This window comes from Hypanus sabinus, chromosome 16, assembly GCF_030144855.1.
Source record: "Hypanus sabinus isolate sHypSab1 chromosome 16, sHypSab1.hap1, whole genome shotgun sequence".
NCBI classification, from domain to species: Eukaryota; Metazoa; Chordata; class Chondrichthyes; order Myliobatiformes; family Dasyatidae; genus Hypanus; species Hypanus sabinus.
The window spans coordinates 16228174-16251127 of NC_082721.1; the positions used below are offsets into that span (position 1 = coordinate 16228174).

The following is a 22954-nucleotide window of genomic DNA, read 5'->3' on the forward strand; positions in this document are numbered from 1 at the left end:
ATTGACCTCCAAAGTCACACAGCAAGCCACCCAGATCAAGGGCATACACGATTAAACAAAAATAAAGCCTTCACGATCAGTTTGATGCAAGCTGCGGCAAAACAATATTCCTTACCACAACAGGCAAACTTCAGTGACAGCACGCAGCTCTCATGAAGATGAAGCTGGTATTTGTCTGGCTTGTTGACGTGTAACACTTCTACGTTGCTGCTCTCCATGCCAACTGCAAGCCACTCACCAGTTGGGCAGTACCCCAGGGAGAAAATCTGAAAGGCACACCAGAGAAAGTTTCAGAAATACGAGGAGGTTCAGCAGATGCTGTAAATCTAGATCAACACACACACGCACACACACACAAAATGTTGGAGGAATTCAGCAGGCCAGTCAGGATCTATGAAGGGGAATTAACAGTCAATGGTTTGAGCCAAGACCCTTGGTCAGGACTGAAAACAAAGAGAGCACAGGGCAGAATAAAGAGATGGAGGGGCACCTGCCCATCACCTCCCTCTGGTACTACTCTTATCATTTCTTCCATGGTCTACTGGCATTGCTTTTAGATTCCGCCGCCTTCAGCCCTTATCTCTTCACCCATCCCCTCCCAGCTTCTTATTTCATTCCCCTCCTCCCCAACCCACCCATCTTCCACCTCACCTGGTCTCACCTATCACCTAGCAGGTCGTACACCTTCCCCACCCCACCCCTTTCTCTGACTTCCACCCTTTTTCTTTTTAGTCCCGATGGAAGATCTCAGCCTGGAGCCTTGTCCCTCCCCATAGGTGATGCCTGACTTGTTGAGTTCCTCCAGCATTTTCTGTGTTGACCATAAAATACTACCAGCTTTGTGGAGGGAAACCAGTCTGTTTACAGCACATACTGATGTGAAGATGGGGATCGTTTGAGGTATGATCAGATCAATGCTGCACTCACTGGACTAATCAGTGGAGGTGAGAACAGTGTGAGATAGTCATCAATGTCTTCCATTTAACTGTATTATCCAAAGTCAAAATTAATGCAGATATAAAAAATAACAGACCCCATCAGGAATTAAAATTTTGGATGTAGACACTTTGTTAAAATTATGTCCGTTCCTTTAGGCTGGAATCAGGAAACACAGAGTGTGCGTGTCTGTGTTTTTGTGGTCTAATTTTGTATTTATGAAAAGCAGATTATGTTGGTGATAATTTCCAGATTAAATCACACCACATTTTCAATTAGACCTGGCAATTCTGTGCACTATTTTTCTTTTCCCATCTGATGTCTTCCATGTGTCCAAGTATTTAGCATGATGTTATTAGTATAACATCCATTTCCTCCCGACCTGATACTGGAGCAGTAGGCTTCACGCAATGGGCCATCAAGGAGCAGTCTCAGTAAAATGTGCCTGCATTTACTGCTTTTTTTATCCATTTATGGGACACCAGGAAGTCTGACAAGGCACTTTCCAAAAGCCAGAGATGGTGCTACAATTGATAGTGTGCTTTAATCCAGCAATATCTCCGCTGATGGTGCAGTGGTATCCGCACCTGGACTTTGGAACAAGAGATTCCAGGTTCAGATCTGGTTGGCTCTTTGCTTGCTTTCCATCTATGCTGGATTGAGCATTGAGCTAGCAACTCTGCCTCGTAAAAACAGGCAAATACTAATGAAACAGCAAAGTTGCCACCCACTGCAACAATTAAGGCATGGGGAGGAACTTTTAATCCAGCATTAAGCTACTGAGATACACATTTGTTGGATGCCTTAGTGATGACACCACTTGCAGCACTCCCTTACTAATTATTGTTCTTCCTTATAATAATTAGGCCCTTACTAAAGAATTGTTCCATTTCATTCTTGTTACTTATAGTAGTCTAGGATCACAGAACCAGAGACAAAGGTATGTCTGTACGTCAGAGAAAACTTATTTTACCAGGATCTCAGTGATGAGCAATGCGTTGGCAAGCTCAAGTTACCCAAGACGGCCATTACTGAGATATGCAGGAAGATGTTTCACTGCTTTCTTTTGCCTGGACTTTAGTCTCTGGAAGTGAAGATCGTGTTGATTCCTAACTTCCTTTCCTCAGGTCCTTTCCAAATGGAAACCTATCATTATACTAACTATCATTATACTAACTTGTCCGACAGAGAAAAATCCCTGAGGGACTGTGTACAAATTGAGAGTTACTTTGATTTCCCAAGATTCAAACTTAGTTATCACATGTACATCGAAACATACAGTGAAATGTGTCGTTAGTGTTAACAACCAACGCACCAAGGCAGTGTTGGGAGTAGCTCGCAACATGCCAGCATTACATGCAACACAACATAGAACAAAACGAGCCTCGATTTCATCTTGTACACCTCTCACCCTCCTTCACTCCAATGGGAAAAGCCCTAGCACACTCAGCCTCTCCTCATAAGACACGCTCTGGTAAATCTTCAACATGTATCCTGGAGCACATTCCTCCCTCAACTGTATCACAAGCACAAATTGCACAGCACACATTGACATCCCTGCCCCTCCATCCTCGTCACCTCTCTACCCCCCACCCCCCTATGCTCTGTACCTGTGAAGTGAAGTCGTGCTGCTGGAGTTGTCGTCCTTCCCTCAGGTCCCAGCACCTGACAGTATTATCAAGACCCCCAGTCCACAACTTGGTCCCATCGTTTGAAATGTCGATGCAACTGGCTCCGTCCGTGTGGCCCTGGAACTGCCTGCAATTACAGAGTGCAAAATAGACCAGATGAAAAACTTAAGGTCATCTGTAACCAATGCTTGCTATCAATGAACATCAACGCTAAAATTCAAACTTCATACAGGTAGAATGTACATTTATCACTGCAATGCTCAGCTCTTGTGCACATCAATCTTCCCCCCTCATTTTAGATTTCCCATTCACCAAATTGAAGTCCAATATATTATCCTTCAGCACAGGGGAATATTAAATAAACACGTAACATAGGAGAGTCCAGGTGAGTGTGCCTATAATTTGACCAGGCTTGTTACTCACTTTGACAGTGTGAAGGTGTTTCTCATTAATTGCTCTAACTCTGAAATATTCCCAAAAGCATTAATCTTTTTTATGTAGGCAATGGCCTTCATTTACACTTGACAAATAGACTGAGCATTAAGATAAATTAATAATCATGCACATTTGGCCAGCATTTATAGTGATGGTTCTTGCATAAAGAACAGAAAATCAGAGGTGGCTTTTGGAGCCAATACACAATCGGCTGGAAGAACTCAGTAGGTCGAGCAGTCAGTCGGAGGAAAGGAATTGTACACGTTTCAGGCCGAAATCCTGCATCAGGGCAGATGCATGGTTTTGACCCAATCACAATTTCTTGCCTTCCATTGATGCCACTCGACCCATTGATTCTTCTGTCTGATTGTGCTTTGCTCCGGATTCACCGTCTTTTGTGCCTCCAACATTGTTTGAAGCTACCCGCACCAACAGAGCCCGAAGATGCAATCCTCAGGGAGGATGAAGTGGAATGAAAGGAGACAGCTGACAACATTGCCAGCGGTGCCTTACCTAACCAAGGTCTGATTGTGCAGGTCCCATACGGCAATGTTGCCATCACTGCAGCACGAGAAACAGACTTTAGCGTCAGGACTGATGGCGAGCGCGTAGCAGGCGGGAGCTGACGAGGTCAGTTCGGCTTTGATTCGTGGGGTCGGCGCTGCCAGGTCCCAGATGGAGAGTGTGCTGGCCTCGCCGCCCACGATCAGCGTGCGCCCATCAGGAAGGAGTTTGCAGGAACGGATGTAGTTGTCCCGGTTCTAAATCAACAGGAAAATGTAAGGGTGAGATACCCTCTGTGATAGATTCCCACTTAATCCAGCACCATCTAAAGAGAAAAAACATCTTGGATTTTTACATTTTATTTCAATCAGGTACACTTGGAGGTCCCTCATTGATCACAATGTCAAAGAGTGATAGAACATTGAACAGTATAGCACAGCGCAGACCCTTTGGCCCATGAAATTGTGCTGATCTACTCCAAGGTCAATCTAATCCTTCCCTCCCACATAACCATCTCTTAAATATCATTAACTTAGCTGCCTCTACCATCACTCCCTGCAGTGCTTTCCACGTACGCACCACTCTCTGTGTAAAAAAACCTACCTCCGACAACCCCCTGAACTTTCTTCCAATCACCTTCAAAGTATGTCCTCTCATACGAGACATTGCCGACAGGGAAGACTGAATACATCCCCAATTTGTATCTTCAGGCAGTCCTAGTGAGGCCGCAGTCATAAGACCTGCTCTTCATTATTACTGCTGCTGATAAAACTGTGCACATTTGGTTCCATTTTTGGGGCCTACCTCCACAAAAGGGTGTGCAAGATCCCATACAAAGAACAAACGCTGAGTATCCTGACCAAACTCTTCCTTACACATCACCAAACTGACTGGTCACCCCACTTGCTGTGCTGAATTCCTAATGTGCAAATGTTGCTATTACAGTAATTGCATTCCTAAGGAATTGAAGTGATTTAGAACATTTCAATACAACACAAATACTCAATCCTGTTGTTTTTAGTCTCAGACTTATATAAACGACAAAAGTGGTGGATGTTCCTTACCAAGCAGTCCAGCTGAGAGATGGGGCTTTTAGTACCCGGCTGGCTGATGTCCCACACCTTGACGCACCCTTTGCCTCCGGTGTACACGTGCCTCATGGGGTTGCTGACGGTAACGGCGCACACTACCTCACCGTGATTCAGGCTATTGATCTGCCGGGCATGCCGAGGAATCCCTGGTCCCACCAAAGCATCGGGAGGGAATGGGACAGGCTGCATCTGACTGTCAGCACTTACATGGAATGAATAGGCCCTGGGATCAAAAGGCAGTAAGTCAGCAGACAATACACATAACACTGGATTTTCTAAAAGAAAATATCTACAGCCCTGTGCATCAAAAAGCACGGAAAAGCAAAAAAGACAATATTGCCCATTCATGTAGATACCGTAAAGGTCTCAGTTCCTTAATAATGCATATTTTCTAAAATCGCTGTATCTGATTACTTGCAAAACTATACGTTATCCCTCATTTAGCATAACTTTACAATGAAACGGCTCAGTTAGCTATAAAAGACAGCGTATATGCGTATAAGGGTGCGTATATGTCACCATATACATTTTCTTGCAAGGAAATCTATAGAATAATAACTATAACAGAATCAATGGGCAATCATCCAGTGTGCAAAAGACAACAAGCCAGACAAATACAAAATGAAAGAAATCATAATAATAAGTAAGCAATAAATATCAAGAACATGAGGTGAAGAGTTCTTAAACATTTCAAAGCTGGGGCAAGTGAAGTTATCCCTTTTGGTTCAGAGCCTGACGGTTGAGGGGTAATAACTGTTCCTGAACCTGACAGCGTGAGTCCTGAGGCACCTGTGGCTTCATTCTGATGGCAGCAGTGAGAAGAGAGCTTGTCCTGGGTGGTTGGGGTCCCTGATGATGTGACCTTTTCTCCCCATCTGCGTCAGACTCAGAAACAATCGGACAGGGCTCATACCCAAATGGACATCAGCTGTGAGAAGGGACTTTCAAACAAAACCTGTCCTGACCAACAGCCGAGATTATCCAGCAGACTGAATAATCTGAAGGCCAGCCTTCTGCACAGATCCTGCTGCCTTGCTAAAGAAGTTTCATTGCCTGCACATAGGCCTCAAAAGCCTCCGCATGAAAACGGAGTCTATGGAGTCGCTAGAAAAGGAGGAGGATCAGAAGATTTCAAAGAAGAGTTTGCCACTCAAATTTGAAGAATTTACATCCCCTCCACACCCCCTCCTCTCCCTACGCACCGCCGCCACCATTCAAAAGTAAGGAAACTCACGGTTTTCCCCCAGGAATTGTGGGCAGGCTCGGAGGAAGGCCTGAAGGACGCATATGAGGATGTGAGTCAAACGCAACCTGAAAGTAAAAATATCAGATGGGTCAACGGTGCAGCTGGACAAGCTAAAGCACATATACCGCATGTGGTAAGGACCGCTCAGTATGGGAATATACAAGACAAAAAGTCACAGAAGCAGAATGAGGCCCTTCGAGTCTGTTCCCACCATTCCATCATGGCTGACCTATTAGCCCACTTAACCCAATCCTCCTGCCTTCTCCTCATAACTTTTGATGCTCTGACTAATCAACAACCTGTCCTGTGTCTCACTCAGGTGTGACTGCTCTCCAAACCGCCACCACTATGCAAATCAATACCTTGCTCACCTATCAGCTCCGTTACAACATTACAGCACTTTAGCTGTGCAGGCAGGACCATTAGGCTCCTCCCCAAATAATCAAAAGAAATGAAATACGTTTTCCCATTCCTTTAAGAACAGGCAAGTATACTTCTTGAGCGGATGCAAAGAAACTCACAACATTACTTTGAATAAAAGCACTGGGATTATCCCTGGTGCTTTCCCTAACCCCCGGTTCCTTTGTACAGGAGCTGGAGTTCTGAACCAATGACTCAGAGACATCAGTTCAAATCCCACCATGCCAGTTTGGGCAACTTAACCACCCGAAACCCATCAAGCTTAAATCCATATGCATACCCATGGCTGGACCAGCAATAATTTCCAGAGTAGCATTATGAACCCTCCCGAAACATCCCCACGAGGCAAAAAGACAGAGGTGTGATAGCCAAAATAAACATTTTTTATACCGCATTGATATTTTTTTTAAGAGCTTAGATCCTCTATTTTGAAGCTGTGCTCTCCGGTCCTGGACTCCCCCTCTGAAGGGAGAATCCTCTTCACATCCACTCTATCTAGGCCAGGGGTCGGCAACCTTTACCACTGAAAGAGCCATATGGACCAGCTTCCCACAGAAAAGAAAACACTGGGAGCCACAAAACCTGTTTGACATTTAAAATGAAATAACACTGCATACAATGTTTTTCTTTTGCCTTCATGCTAAGTATAAACAAACTATAAGATGTTGCATTTATGAAATCAATGAACTCCTGCAGAGCAAACGAAATTACATTTCTGCATGCAACAAAAACATTTTGAACTCCGAAAAAAAGACGTTGGGTTGAAGGTTACTACATCGTTAGCCTACCTTGGATCGAAAAATTAAAAGAAATCGCGCACTGGCGGGTGTCAGGCATTGGCAGTGGTGACATATATAAATAGCGATAAAAACATGTTGTAGCATTGTGCTACACGCAGCGCTAAAATAACGACACGGAGTGGGTAAACTGCAGTCAAAGATAACTTTATTCAAACTACACAGCCTTGCTTTTAAGCCTCTCTCAACCTGCCCCCCCGTGGGCGCGGATGCTCCAAAAGACACGTACTCACAAACCCCCGTAGGCTATCACCCTTAGCCGGAACGCTGGCAAATTGTGAGCCGGTTCTGATGTGCCAGGAAATGGGTCGCCACAATGTTTTATTTAGATTGTACAAAATCACCATAATCTTCAAATTTAGAATTACATTTCAAAAACTAACAAACTAACATAAAATACATTTTAATTAAATACTCATTTATTTTCCAAAGCCACAGGGAGCCGCAGCACAGAGATGAAAGAGTCGCATGTGGCTCCGGAGCCGCGGGTTGCCGACTCCTGATCTAGGTCTTTCAATATTCGACGGGCTTCAGTGAAATCCTTCCCATTCTTCTAAAATTCTGGGGAGTACGGGTCCAGACACTTCAATCACTGCTATTATGATAACTCTTTCATTCCCGGAGTCATTCTTTATTCAGAGAGCGTTGAATCTGTGGAATTTGTTGCCACAGGCGGCCGTGGAGGCCAAGTCACTGGGTTTAGTTAAGGTGGATAGGTCCTTGATTATTCAGGGCATGAAAGGTTATGATGGGGAGAAGGCAGGAGAATGTGGTTGAGAGGGAAATGGATCAGCCATGGTGAAATGCAGAAGCAGACCCAATGGTTCGAATGGCCCTGTTCTGCTCCATAGATATAGGAGCAGAATTAAGCCAACTGGCCCTTGGAGTCTGCTCCGTCATCCCATTGTGACCAATTTAATATCCCTCTCAAGTCCATTTCTCTTGCCTTCTCTGTGTAACCTTTGACACCTAATCAAAAACTTACCAATGTCCACCCATGGCAATGAATTGCACAAATTCACCACTCTGCTGCTAAACAAATTCCTCCTCATCTTCATTCTGAAGGGATGTCATTGTATTCTGAGGCTTCCAACGGCATATAGGTTAGGGTTAGTAAATCGTGAGCAGTCTTTATCGGTGCCTGAAGCATGGAGACACTTGAGAACTGGTCCCCAGCACAGCCTTGTTGAGCTGTTGTTGTAAACGATGTATGTTTAGATGTACATGTGACAAATAAAGCTCATCTCTTTGGATGAATACAAGAAATTCTGCAGATGCTGGAAATCCAGAGCACCACAAAATGCTGGAGGAACTCAGCAGGTCAGGCATTATCCAAGAAAATAAACAAATAGTCTACATTTTGGGCTGAGATCCTTCTTCAGGCTTGGAAAGGATAGGGAAAGACACGAGAATAAAAAGGGGGGGGGAGGGAAAGGAGCATAGCTGGAAGGCGATAGGTAAAGTCAGATGTGTAGGGAAGGTCAAGGGCTGGAGAGGAAGGAATCTGATTGGAAAGGAGAGTGAGCCATAGGAGAAAGGGAAGGAGGAGGGGCACCAGGGGGAGGTGATAGGCAGGTGAGAAGAGGTAAGAGGCTTTAGGATCTTTCAAGATCTTGGTGTGCACCTCCACAATGCAGCAGCCCTTCTGGAAACACTGCAAAAATCAGTTAAAATTCTTCCGCACAATGCTGATACAGTTTCTGGATGTGTGTTCTTGGCTCGCATCCGAAATAACACTGAATAGATTTCACCCCCTGTTGTCACATGCAGTCACTGAAGCGAAATTTCATCAGTATAAAGCATCGTTAAGACTGATGAGAATGTAATTAGAACTCCATGGACCTGGGTTTTCATAGAAAGCCTCTCTATTGTACAATAACACTGATTTTATGCCTCAATGAATATTTTTTTTTGTTTTGTGGGTTTAAGTTCACTGAGAATTAGGTTAAAACTGCCCACAGGATTTACAGCCTTTCCTATTGTTTGTCTGAGACCACGTGCATGAAAGTTGAGTCTGCTAACACCATCTGTTAAGGTATTTAATTACTTACAGGGCAGAGGTTACGCTAAAATAAAGTTAACAACTTGCTTTTTAATGCAATGCAATGCTACTTTAACCAGATGTGTTACTGAGGGATGTTTCATTGTTTGAAAGCGATCATTTTAAATAAAAAGGTTTTACTCCAAGATTTAAGCAGAAATTCAACTAGTAGAAGAACAACTCAGTGACAATACACAAGGAATGGCAATTATTGGATCTTTTAGCCATACCTTGGGATTCATTAAACGTGTTCCTTTTGGCCGCCATCTATAAAAAAAAGCAAATCACACAAATTCCACTGTGAAAAAAGATAGTGTCAGGGGAGTGAAGATGGGGCGCAAGGTGGAAATGCAGTGGAAAATCATAAGACCATAAAACATAGGAGCAGAATTAGGCCATTTGGCCCATCAAGTCTGCTTCACCATTTCACCATGGCTGATCTGTTTCCCTCTCAACCCAGTCTCCTGCCTTCTCCCCATAATCTTTCATGCCGACTGATTAAAGACCTATCAACATCCGGCATAAATACATCAAGTGACCTGGCCTCCACAGATGCCTGTGGTAACAAATTCCACAGATTCACTGGCTAAAGAAATTGCTCCTCATCTCCTTTCTAAATGGACATCCCTCTATTCTGAAACTGTGCCCACTAGTGTTAGACTCCCCTACTATATGAAACATTCTTTCCACTTCCACTCTATCTAGGCCTTTCAATATTTGACAGGTTTCAATGAGATACCCCCCCATTCTTCTAAATTCCAGCAAGTTAAGGACTAGAGCTATCATTCGCTCCTCATACAATAAACCTTTTATTCCCAGAATTGTTCATGTGAACCTCCTCTGAACTCTCTCCAATGTCAGCACATCCTTTCTTAAATGAGGGGCCCAAAATGGCCCAAGTCATGGACCTAGGTAACTTCGGGACATTACACGCTAGGGGTTCCAAACCATGAGTCCACAGACCCCTCGGTTAACGGTAAGGAGTCAATGGCAGTAGGAAAAAGTTGGGAATCCATGTTACAGGGAAGCGCTCCATTCTTTGCCAACATTTCCAATGCCCGCAGTTTCTCGAGGAACTGACATTGTGAGGATAACAACCGTGGACTTCCCAGCTGCTGCAGCTTTGTAACATGGGCCCAGGTTGCACTGGCGCAAAGCTACCTGGTGTGAAATTACTCCTCTATGTTAATTAAGGAATTAGTACAACTGGACTAACACAGCAGGGAAAATTGCTTTAAATAAACTTGCCAGATACCTGTACATTTGTATTTTCCTGCCCTTGGCAACATTTCCATCAGACACATTGATTTTCTCTGCGGTGTGAGAGGCTGAGGGGAGACTTTATACAGACGTTTATAACGTTGGGGGTAGCATGTCAGTGTAGCGGTGAGTGTAATGCTGCTACAGCGCCAGCGTTCAATTACTCCACACTCTCTAAGCACTTTGTATGTTCTCACGGTTTTGCTCTGAGTGTCCTGGTTTCCTCTCACCCCAGAAAGGCTAATTGGTCACATGGTTGTAACTGGTCTTGTTGAGCTGGAAAGACCTGTTACGGTGAGGTATCTCTAAATAACAAAACAGAGATAGGGAAGAATCTTCTTCCTAGGGTAAAAATGTTGGACGCTGGGAGGAGCTTAGATTTCAATTGAGCAAGTTATCTTTTAAAAAGGCAGAGAGCAGCTGGTGCTGGGAACGCACCAGGGAGCAGGGAGCAGTGGGGTGGAAGCAGATATGATAGTGGTGTTCAAGGGGTTTATAGGTAGGCACATCAAGATGTAGGAAATGGAGGGACATGCAGGAAGATGGGGCTAGTCTAACTTGGCCTTGTGTTCACCACAGAGATGGTGGACTGATAGGCGGATTCCTGTGCTATGCTCTTTCGGAACAACAGCAACTGGAGTATTACAGCAGGGGATGGTAGTTTAAATGAACTTGTTGAATAGTTGTACTGTACTATCCTTGGCAATGTTTCCATGACAGTCTGTACTCATTTCAGGAGTTCTGTGCAATGTGGTTAGGATATCAGCGGACTAGCCAGACCAATCCTTTCCCATCCACCTGGCTTCACCTTCTAGCTAGCCTCCTTCCCCTCCCCCCACCTTTTTATTACGGCATCTTTCCCCTTCTTTTTCAGTCCTGAAAAAGGGTGTTGGCCTGAAGGTAGTCGTCACTACCTCCTCCAATAGATGCTGTCTGGCCTGCTGAGTTCTGCCAGCATTTTGTGTTTTTATTTATTTCCAGCATCTGCAGATTCACTCGTGTTTGCCTGAAACGTCGACTGTCTATTCCTTTCCCTAGATTCTGCCTGACCTGCTGAGTTCTTCCAGCACTTTTTTTTGTGTGTGTGCTGCTCTGGATGTCCTCTTTCTGCTGACTTTCTCATGTTCAGGACCAATTCTTTGCCCATCCTCCACGCCTCCCAGCTCTGCTACAGTGCCTCAGTGAGCCTATCACGTTACTTAGTAATTTCCCATTTTATATCTATTTAGAGATGGTGAAGCAGAGATAATCTCTTCGTTTTGAAACAACACACACTCACAGTTTTCAATGCAACCTTGCTGCAGCTGAACGACTGAAATAAAACTCAAACTGTGAAGGACATTCTGGAAGAATATCTTTAAAAACCGGCTAGTAATTCGACCTGAGGTCAGATAAGCTGCTGCTTCTGTCATGACCCATTCCCTTTCAATTAAATTATAGTCCCTTTACTAATTCCCAGTCATCTTGCGGAATCTGTCCTGTGATTGCAATCAATACACTGTAACTAATAGACAACGAGGTGAAAATGAGGCTGTATGCATTTCTTAATCGTGACACAAAAGCCAAATAATGCCAGTGCCAGAAATCAAAGATAAGATGGAAGAAAACAAACCTGTCATAGGATAGACAGTACCTTTGGAGAGACATATCGCAGGGCCTCGAGTAATGAAGAGAAAATCGTTAACTTTCACCAGCTCCCTGTCATGAAATTGACAGGACACTGGGATTCCTGACATGGTTTATGCCACCTTGGCATCCTTCACCACTAAAATTAGCAACAGACAAGATACTGGTTCACAGGAGGTGGATGAAACTGGCAACTCGAGTGTTTACTTTGCATCTGATTCTCTCTGCTGATGGGTCTGGAATCACATCTTTAAATTCCTTCTCCTAAGAACATGAGTGAGTGAGTTGGTTTTTATGATAACTTAGTTGCTTCATCATTACAATTATTAACTTGCTTATTCCAGAATTATTGCATTCATGAATTTACACTCCACTAACGTCACAGTCGGTCTGAGCTCATCTTTCTGAATCAATGGTCCCAGCCTGTAGGTGCTGATCTTGTAACGTAACCCACTTCACTACAGCCTGCAGATTCTGGGATTTGCTATACCTTCTTCTGGTCTCCCTGTTTTAGTTGTTTACAGGCCGGTCTTGCAATGAAATATTCTGTAAGTCTTATGTAATAGATCAATAGCTGTATTGACATCCCAAATTGCAATTATGAACAAGCAAATCCTTGGATTCTAAAACAGGAATTTTACATTTTCATGTTACGTTTCATAACTCCAGAAACTAATTGAAGGAAAAAAAAATGGGAGCTGGGACAACTGTACGCTTAGTTTCACATTTAGTGAGGCGCTCACATATGACGTGGCGGCGTAATGACGCAGAGCCGCACAGTAGCGTAGAGGTTACCACAACTGTTACTCAGTGCAGTCGACCAGGGTTCAATTCCTGCCCCTGCCTGTAAGGAGTTTGTACGTTCTCCCCATGACCGTGTGGGTTTCCTCTGGGTGCTCCGGTTTCCTCCCACAGTCCAAAGATGCCCCAGTAGGTAGGTTAATTGGTCATGATTAGGCTGGAAATCGGGGGATTGCTGGGCAGTATGCTGAAAGGGCCTATTCTGTGCTATATCTCAATAGATTTAAAAAACGTGACTTTCGCCTACTATATGCCCGCAATAAATCATGTAAACAAAGAATCAAACAGCATATATACAATATTACTGAAATATAAATACACTACAATTTACATTGAACTTTTCTGTAATAAATATCCCAAAATATAATGGATTTTACCGTGGATATCTCACTTATACTTCATTCATCCATGTACTGTATCTTCAAATCTTTATTTGGTTCTCTGAAATGTGTAGGATTTTAACCATCCAGCTTGATGACATCACAGAAGTTTCCAACAAAGGTGTCCATTCAGCCCAATATGTCTATACTAACCAAAAATGGGCTATCAGTTAATTGCATTTCCTGGTTTCTGGAAGGTCACAGCACTAATAGCAGCAGTTGGGGCAGCACAGTGGCAAAACAGTTAGAGTAATGCTCTGCAGTCACAGCAACCCAGGTGCGATTCCCACTGCTGTCTCTAAGGAGTTTTTCCCCACGTCGGTACGTGTTCCTCTGTTCTTTCAGGTGTTCCAGTTTCTTCCCACTTTCCAAAGACATATGGGTTAGTAGTACAGGTCACGTGGGCATAAACAGATGGCGTGGGCTCATTGGGCCGGAAAGGCCTGTTACCATGCTGCATCCCTCAATAAATAAAAGAATTTACGTGCTTATTCAGGGTCTTTTTTTTAAACATGTTGGAGGTTTCTGTCTTCGCCGCTCTCTCAGGCAGAGCGATCCACATCCTCACCGGTCTTTGCACAAATCTGTCAAGCTGCTCTATAATCCTCCAACCAATTAAACACTGCTGGGGATCACAGTATGTCCCTTTGACCCGACACGCTTGAAGGAAATAAACAATCCAGGGCCACAGATCACTAGATATTTGTGGTCTAATCTCTTCAAGACTGAGACTGTACATCTTCACCACAAGACTGACCACTAAATTTAGGCCATTATTTCAAATTGATAATACGCATCAGATTTAGGCTAGTTTATTTTCATATGGACCTGGGTGCAATGAATTTCCTTGTTTGCATGAAGCTCGGTATTCATGGTAATAACAGATACAACAGCAAATAGTGTTGATAAATACAGAACTACTGGTCAGCCAGCCAGGAAGTCAATTGCAGACGGGGCACCTAAAGCAAAGGTCTGAAAACTTACAGAAGAGCTGCTTTAGTGTTGTGTGAAATTTTAGTCTACGTTGCGGTCTTCAAACTGAAATAAATGCGAGCTCAGTTTCAACATTTAGAAGATGCTTGGATAGGTATATGGATGGTAGGGGTATGGAGAGCTACAGTCCTGGTGCAGGTTGGTGGGAGTAGGCATAGATTAGATGGGCCAAAGGGCCTGTTTCTGAGCTGTACTTTCCTATAATTCTATGACTAAATGCAACTGTACCTTTGAATGAAGATGAGGTAGGGGAATTTGATGAAAAAAAAATTGTTACAAATGCTACAATTCATCCAACATATGAATTGAGGAGCAGACTCAATGGGCTGAATGGCCTATTTCTGCTCCTATGTCTTATGCTTTATATATTTCACATCCAAAGGCTCCTTGTATCGACTCGGGAGTCCATACGGAGTGCAGCAGATTCTGGACACGTTAAAAGAGAGTCAATCCTTACCATAGGCGATCGACCATACACGGCTGCAGAGCTCATTTGAGGTGAGATGTGGAGGCTTGCGTAGGCCCCAGGGCTGGGCAACTCCCCATTCATTCCTGCATGCGTCATCATTCCAAATGGCGTTGGGTAGGGGCCAGGGACTGTCAATGGGCTCCTTAGACCTTAGTGGAGAAGCACGTAAAAGAACCATTTATAAATACCCCCCAATGTACAAAGTACCTTTACTTAGAAAAATCAAGCGCAGAAGAATGCATTCACACACATTCACATCCACACTAACACGTTAGTGGACATTATCTCACACTCAAAAAAATGAATGCAATGGAGTTAAATTAACTGAATGAACACAGAATTACTCACACCATCAAACACACTAATTCAATAGTTCCAATTAGTATCGGAGAATGTATACAATATGCAGCCTGAAATTCTTACTCTCTGCAGACATCCATGAAACAAAATGTATTCACCTTCACGTGCAGGCAGGCAGAAATTAAATTGCAGTGTCATGCTGCATGGAAACATACCATTTGGCCCAGTTGGTCTGTGCTGAACCAAATGCCCATTCAATCTAGTCCCACTTACTCACATTTGGCCTATATTCTTCTATCCTATCCACGTACAGGCCCAATTGCCTTTTAAAAGTTGTTAATGCTAATTCCTCAACCAGTTCCTCTGGCAGGACTTTCCATATACACTCAGCGGCAATCTTATTAGGCATTTGAGGTTCCTAATAAAGTGGCCTCTGAGTGTACGTTCATGGTCTTCTGCTGCTGTAGCCCATCCTCTTCAAGATTTGACAGGGGTGTGCATTCAGAGATGCTTTACTGCATACCACTGCTGTAACGCATGGTTATTGAAGTTACTGTCACCTCCTGTCAGCTCAAACCAGGCTGGTCATTCCCCTCTCTCATTAACAAGGAATTTTCACCCAGAGAACTGTGAGTACTGCCCTTCCTTGAGTTAGCCAGCTAGGGTGGGTGCTTCAGCCACCTCGTTCATCCGAGCTGCCAGTTCTGGATGTAATGCTGTTGGTTTCTTCAGCCAAAGGGCGAGGATCATGTCAGACTCTGGTGATGTCCATTTCTTCATACTTGCTACCCGTTGCTGGACATCTACTGCTGTGATGGCGACTGGTTCCTCCTCCGGGGGAGGGGTGGGGTTGCAGAGGCTCACGTGTCGGTCTTTCAGCCATTGGGCACTGGTGATGCTTCTTTCTCCCATATACTCTTCCTGTGCTCCTCAGTTGCTGTTTGATTGGTTCAGGTACTGGCACGTTGTTACTCAGGAAACGTGCAAATGCTTTCCCTGCTTCTTTGGAAAAGATTGCATTTATTTGCTTGGCCTCTGCATTCTTAGTGTACTTCTGTAGTCTGGTGGCCAGAACTACTAACTATTACTTGGCATTTTGCAGACATACCTTTGCCCTTGCTTAGTAATTGAGATGGGTCTTTGATCTTCACACCTCTCTGGAGCTCAGTTTTCTGACCTCCAGCCTTGTGGTTTTCATCTTGGCTTCCACTCGTCATCTCCAGGAGGTGTTATAACAGTACTCTCCACTGTATTTCATTTTGTAGCTCAGCATTTCTAGAATTTGACTCTGCTGAAGCAAACAAGAGAAAATCTGCAGATGCTGGAAATCCAAGCAACACACACAAAATGCCGGAGGAACTCAGCAGGCCAGGCAGCAACTATGGAGAAGGGGGCAGTTGACGTTTTGGGATGAAGTCCAGTCCTGATGAAGGGTCTCAGCCCGTAACTTTGACTGTACTCTTCTCCGTAGATGCTGCCCGGCTTGCTGAGTTCCTCCAGCATCGGGGTGTGTTGCCGATGCATACGTCAGGTTATTAGTCTCGGTTATGCTGGAGATTGCAGTTGTGAGTAGTGCCTCACTGGTGGAATTATGTCACTAATTCTGGGGATCCTAGTTCATTGATTGACAGTCGCCAGTTGAGCTATGATCTTCTTTCTGATTGTAGCAGCCAGTGTTGATGTGCCCCAAGGTGAGGGTCGAACCTGCGTTTCCTGTATACAAGGCACTATCTTTGCGCCATCTGTGAGCCGTAGAGGTGGGGGTTTGAACTTGTATTTCCTGAGCTGCTCAGTTACGCCGTGATGTTGCTGTGGTGCATCATGATTGGATGCTTTCCAATTCAAGAAGTGACAGCAATCGCCTGTTGCCGATATTTGAACGCTGGTAACCAGTTGTTTCTCGGTGAACGCGGACGATGGTCCGTTGTTGCCAGGGTCCCCACACTTGCTTGATGTATCCTCTTTCCTGTGGGTTGCTGTTAAAGTAGCATTCCTTTAATTCCATGTTGTCCAGTCTCGTCCATCTATGGTTTGCTCCGGCAGCCAATTCCTCGCCGGATGGTCCCAGTTCACCAACCACTGGCCTGGACCTTGTTAATCTGGCAGGACCCTTCCTGTTCTTGTCCTTCTCATCCAGAGGTTTTTGTGGGGAGATGTAGCGTGAGCGTGAGGAGTCAAGCCCAATACCTTTACTCGACCACCACCACCAGGATCCAAACCTTGGACATGCACATTTCTTGTCGTAATTCACAGTTTTTATTATGTACTGCAACCTCATAACAACAAATTTTGTGACATATGCAAGTGATATTAAACCTGACTCTGAAGAAGTGCAGAAAACATTAATATAATTACACTGTGTGTGAAGCATGGAAAAATTCTTCCTAGCAATGTATGACCACCATGTGATGATTATTTAGTTACTGGAGGTATAACATGGTAACAGGCCCTTCTGGCACAATAAGCCTGCACCGCCTAAATATACTCATGTGACTAATTAACCTACTAACCTGTGCAGATGGCCCCCGCTTTTCGAACGTTCGCTTTACAACAACTTGCTGTTATGAAAGACCTACATTAGTACCTGTTTTTGCTAACCAAAGAGGATTTTCGCTTTTACCAAAAAAAGACACCCGCTTTATACATGTGTTTACCCCAAGAAAGACTACCAAGACCGTGAAGCCTTGTGCGGGCAGTTGTTTGCACATGCGTGTACGTGCATATGTGTGTACTTGCGTACGCATGCGTGTACGTGCTGATTTTTTTTCTCCAAATCGATTTTGGCTTGCTGCCTTCCCGAGTTTGATAAGTGTAACTACACCATACCTACAATATTTCTACTTTATATAGGGTGTAAATTTATCATATCATTCCTGCTTTTACTATATGTTAGCATTATTTTAGGTTTTATGTGTTATTTGCTTTGATTTGGTGGGTTATTTTTTGGGTCTGGGAATACTCAAAAATTTTTCCCTTATAAATTAATGGTACTTGCTCCTTCGATTTATGACGTTTCGGCTTATGAAAGGTTCCATAGGAATGCTCTACCTTCGGATTGCGGGGGAAACCTGTCTATCCCTGGAATATGTGAGGAAACTGGAGCACCCAAAGGAAACACACAAGATGGCTGGTAAACGTAGCAGCAGGAATTGAAGTGCACGTTCACTAAAACAACAAGCACTATCACTCCACTGGATTCACTCTGGATGGTGATAAAGACAATCCCCTGCACTGCATTCTCCAGCGTGTGCACACTTCAGAAAACGCTGGGCTCTGTTCCGCAACTAAAAGATACAGTCGCTACGCCGTGCGCTGCCTGCTCAGCCTTCCCTGAAAAACAGGGATAAACATCTTACCCAACGCATCCACACTCGGTTTACTGGAAATCTGTCGCAATCGAGAGGCAGAGCTTGGACCAGGGGTTAAGGAGTCGCTCCGGGGTGTTGGGGTGATAGACTTGGAGACTGGGGTAGTGGCCTTCTCATTCTGTGAACAATTGAACAAAGCAACGGTGAGATCAAACCTGAACTCATCTTAGAAATAAGCTTCCATCTCATGTCTGAGCCTCTTAGTGCAACTGCAGTGTGACAAACTTGGGCACAGCAAGACCCCATAAACCCTGGTATAAAAATTAACAGATAAATACTAGTTTCAACCCCAGGATGAACCTTTTCCTTTCTGCAGAATATTATCCCATTACACCAGAGGCCGGAGCAGACCTTGGTCTAATATTTCTGCCCACTTGTAGTCACACAGCACAGGAAAAGGATCGCATGCTAACCATCAACCACCCACTTACACCAATCTTGTATTAATCCCTTTATTTTCTCCCCATATTCTCAACTACCACAAGATGATACCACTCACCAACAGATGAGGGGCAATATGCAGTGCCCTATATACCTACCAACTTACGCGTCTATGGGATGTGGAATGAAACGAGTATCTGAATAAAATACGCACGGTCACAAAGAGAAACATGCCAACTCCACACAGACAACATCCAATGTCAGTACTGAACCAGCATCTGTGGCTGCCGCTTGACATTGAAACCTTGGCCTGAAACTTAATGGGAAGTCCACTTTGGTTGTTGTGACCGTGTCTATTGTGTAGAATCAATAGTCTCAAACTTCTCCATTGGTGGAAATTTTGACCCACTGAGCCAGGGCTGAATGTCCTTTGTACCCTTCGACTCTCTAAAGGCCTGGCTTGACTTTGTCACTAAGCCTGATTCCAATCGCGGAAGAGAGCCGACTCACCAAGCCCGGCTCTTTGGATTTGGTGGGCGGCGTGCTGCGCGAGGAGGCTAGAGATGCAGGGCTGCTTGGAGCATCCTTCCTCAGGAGATGAAACTTGTCCAGCCCGTTCCCTCGGGGAGAATGGGACGGACTGCCTTGTGGAGATGATGGATCCTGTGTCAAGACAAACCAACATTGGAGGTAATGTCCAGGTACCCAAGAAGGTAAAAGGAAATATCAAAGAAAGAATTGAATATCAACTCAAGACAGCCAAAGTCTCAAAATTATGAAGGATTTTAATATGATACATAGTACTATGCAAAAGTCTTAGACACATATATACAGCTAGGGTGCCTAAGGACTTTGCACAGTACTGCATATTGGTTAAAATAGGAAGGTGATTGGGAAACAGAAATAAGAGTACTTAGCTTTGTTTTAGCTCAGTTGTATTAAGTGTGAATTGGAAATATAATATACAGTACTGAGCTGTGCAAAAGTCTTAAGCACCACAAATAAATATCTGTATCTATATATATGTGTGCCTAAAACTTTTGCACAGTACTGTATGCAGAGAGAGACTTTGCTAGTTGCTACCAAGGCTAGAACTATAGCTGTATGTTGGTCACTAATCAATCTAACAGGGAGTGCAAGAGAAATTACTTTCCACAGAGTTGGTAGTCTGTTGACTCCCAATCACAGAGAGTGATCCATTTAACATATTACGATGCATTCAGGGAACCACTGGACACGCAAAGGGAGACAAGGACAGCTGATGGGATTCGAGGAAGAGCAATGGGAGGGGGCTTATGTGGGATATAAACACAATTATGCAAGGTATTACCAGCCTCAGCCGGAGGGTGGGGAAGCCATGGAATTTGTTCCTACAGAGGCTGGGGAGGCTCATGTTGGATATATTTAAAGCTGATTGCTGGGTTCTTGATAGACTCAAGATTGAAAGATTGTGGGAAGGAGGCAGTATTATAGGGTTAAGAAATGGTAAAATAATAAATCAGCCATAATTGAATGGCAAAGAAGTTGACAGGCCCATTTCTGTTCCTACATTTTATGGTCCTATCATAAGATGGAAGTGTTGAATCAAAAGCATATGAATTGCATGATGACCAATTGTAGATCTCTTCACCCCCCCACATGCAGTGACAAAACCTCTCCTCATCCATTCCTTAAATTTAAAAGTGACCCATCAGATAGCACGAGACTTTAGAAAATACAAAGATCAAGCCTCTGACAAATCATATAGAAGTAATTTTGATAAATCAATTCATTGAATTACAATTATGGGAAAACACCAACCTCGTTTGAAACATCCACAACCAAGTTATCGTCGCTCTTATCACCATCACTGTCCTAAATATAAAGGAGAAAATGATGTAAGCAGTGCATTATCAGGATTGCATGGAGACTGTCTCTAGGAAATACCCCTCCCAGTATTTCCTTGCTGAGTCTTTTTTAACACAAGAACAGATCAAACTGAAAAAGGACATGTAAGCATGTTTCTTGGCAATATTTAACAAAATGACTTCAACCACTAAGAATCTGAGGAAATTATACCAGATTGTGGGCGATCTGCCTCTGATTCTCTGGTGGACTTTGCTGATAATATGACATCACAGGGTTGCAGACTTAGAACCTCCACTAACAAATGCTCTCTGTTTGTGGTTAACGTGGAGATTTATTTTCACTTTTGCGTCTATGGATATGTTGATGCAACATTACCGTCACTTACTCCTTCCAAACTTTTTGTGTTTTTTTTTTTCAAATTTCTTGTCAGATTAAATTGATGCTTGGCCAGAATCCAGAGATTTGTGATTGAATGGGCAAAAACCTTGTCAACCCACTCAAGAGCAATTTGAAAAGAGGCAAGATGAGGAGAAAATATGATTATCCATTGTGCTGGTTTGAAATTGAGTAGTTGAAATTGGGTAGCATTGAGCGTAATTAACAATATCAGTACCAGGGATCGGAAAACCTTTCACAATGCCAACCATTCCTTAGGGAGGTTTATCACAGCCTGTAAACAAGTTGGGTTTACAAATCCTTTGGCCGTTCCTTGCTTTCGCTCAACCATAAATAAAATGCATATCATATGCATTCTTTTACACTGCAATAATGCTGCAGATAGCGCAGATGCAGGAAATCCAGAGCACACACAAAAAATGCTGGAGGAACTCAGCTGGTCATGAATAAGTAGTTGATATTTCAGAGCGAGACACTTCCTCAGGACTAAAAGGGAAGGAGATGGAGCACTAACTAGAACAGGGGTTCCCAATCTTTTTATTAATGCCTACCATTTACGGAGGGATGTGTGGGCCCCAGGTTGGGAACCCCTGAACTAAAAGGTGGGTGGGAAAGGTAAAATCCTGGAGAAGAAGGAATCTGATAGAGGAGAATAGATCATGGGAGAAAGGAAAGAAGGAGGGGCACTGGGGGAAGGTGATAGACAAGTGAGAAGAGGTAAGAAGCCCGAGTGGGGAATTGAAGAAGAGGGAAGGGGGAAGGAAAAGAGTAAGAAAAAAAAAATGACCGATAGGGGATATCAATGTTCATGCCAGTAGGTTGGAGGTTATACCTTGATGGAGTGTGATCTCATCATGGCAGAAGAGACCATGGACTGACATGTCAAAATGGAAATGGGGATAGGAATTCAAAAGGGTTGGCCATCAGAAATTCAGTTTTTGGCGGATGGAGTGAAGCTGTTCAACAAAGCCACCCCCCCCCCCCCCCAAACTTACAAAGGGTCTCACCAATGTACCGGAGGCCGCATTGGGAGCACTAGCTACAACAGATTAACACATGAAGTGGAACCTCACCTGGAAGGAGTGTTTGCGGCCCTGGATGGAGGTAAGGGAGGATGTGAATGGGCAGGTGCTTGCAGGGTTAAGTGTTAGGAGGAAGATTAGTAGGGAGGAATGAATGGACAAGGGAATCACAGAGGGAGCAATCCCTGTGGAAAGCAGAGAGTGTGGGGGGCGGGGTGGGAGGTGAAGATGTGTTTGGTGGTAAGACCCTGCTGAGAATGGTGGAACTTGCAGAGTATGACGTGTTGGATGGGGTGATAGATGAGGACAAGAGGAACTCTATCTCTATTTAGGTGATGGGAAGATGAGTTGAGTGAGTATATCAGGGACATGTAGGAGATGTGGGTGAGGGCAGCATCAAAGGTGGAGGAAGGGAAGCCCCATTCTTTGAAGGAGGAGAATATCTCTAAAGTCCTAGAAACCCCATCCAGGGAACAGATGCAGCAGAGACGAAGAAACTGTGAAAAGGGAATAGCTTATTTTTTTACAGGAAACAGAGTGGGAAGGGAAATAGTCAAAAATGTACAGGGTTACGTGTTGGTAGGAAGCGTGAGTGAAAGCAATATTAACTACAGGGCACAGTTCTAATTGTGGTAGGGAAGCTGAGATTGTGGACCAGAACAGGTTAAAGGGAATCGGACAGAGGCGTATAAAACCGGGAATGCTTCCATGGAGCAGACAAATTGTTCCCGTTGGTGGAAAGTCCAGAGTAAAGCACATGGAAAAAAAGAGGTTGGTATAAGAACCAGAAGTAGAAAGCTTATTGTACGGGGCAAGTCTTGAATGCACTGGAGAGCGTTGAGGCAAATTCAGTTATAAGAGAGAAGGATACGTATCTGAAAGGAAAGAATTGGCAAGCTTATCGGATGGAGGCAGAACACTGGGAGTAGCAGAATGGTTCTTGTATGGGTACGTACAAGTTAAGTGGGCCAAATGGCCTTCTTCAATGCTGTAACAGTTCTGTGATACT

General features: G+C 44.0%; 1 protein-coding gene across 8 annotated transcripts in view; it reads right to left on the bottom strand.

Moving 5' to 3' along the window:
- The window catches only part of LOC132406030 (transducin-like enhancer protein 4), a 248613-nt gene that overhangs the window by 11902 nt on the left and 213757 nt on the right, over positions 1 to 22954 (bottom strand). For all 8 annotated transcript variants that reach the window (XM_059991186.1, XM_059991184.1, XM_059991183.1 and 5 more), the window contains 9 exons: positions 20480 to 20533; positions 19190 to 19342; positions 18287 to 18416; positions 14619 to 14779; positions 5832 to 5908; positions 4571 to 4820; positions 3516 to 3763; positions 2547 to 2694; positions 116 to 266 (listed from right to left, as the gene is read on the bottom strand). In XM_059991186.1, coding sequence (XP_059847169.1) covers positions 116 to 266; positions 2547 to 2694; positions 3516 to 3763; positions 4571 to 4820; positions 5832 to 5908; positions 14619 to 14779; positions 18287 to 18416; positions 19190 to 19342; positions 20480 to 20533 — 1372 coding nt within the window. The remainder of the gene's footprint in view (positions 1 to 115; positions 267 to 2546; positions 2695 to 3515; positions 3764 to 4570; positions 4821 to 5831; positions 5909 to 14618; positions 14780 to 18286; positions 18417 to 19189; positions 19343 to 20479; positions 20534 to 22954) is intronic.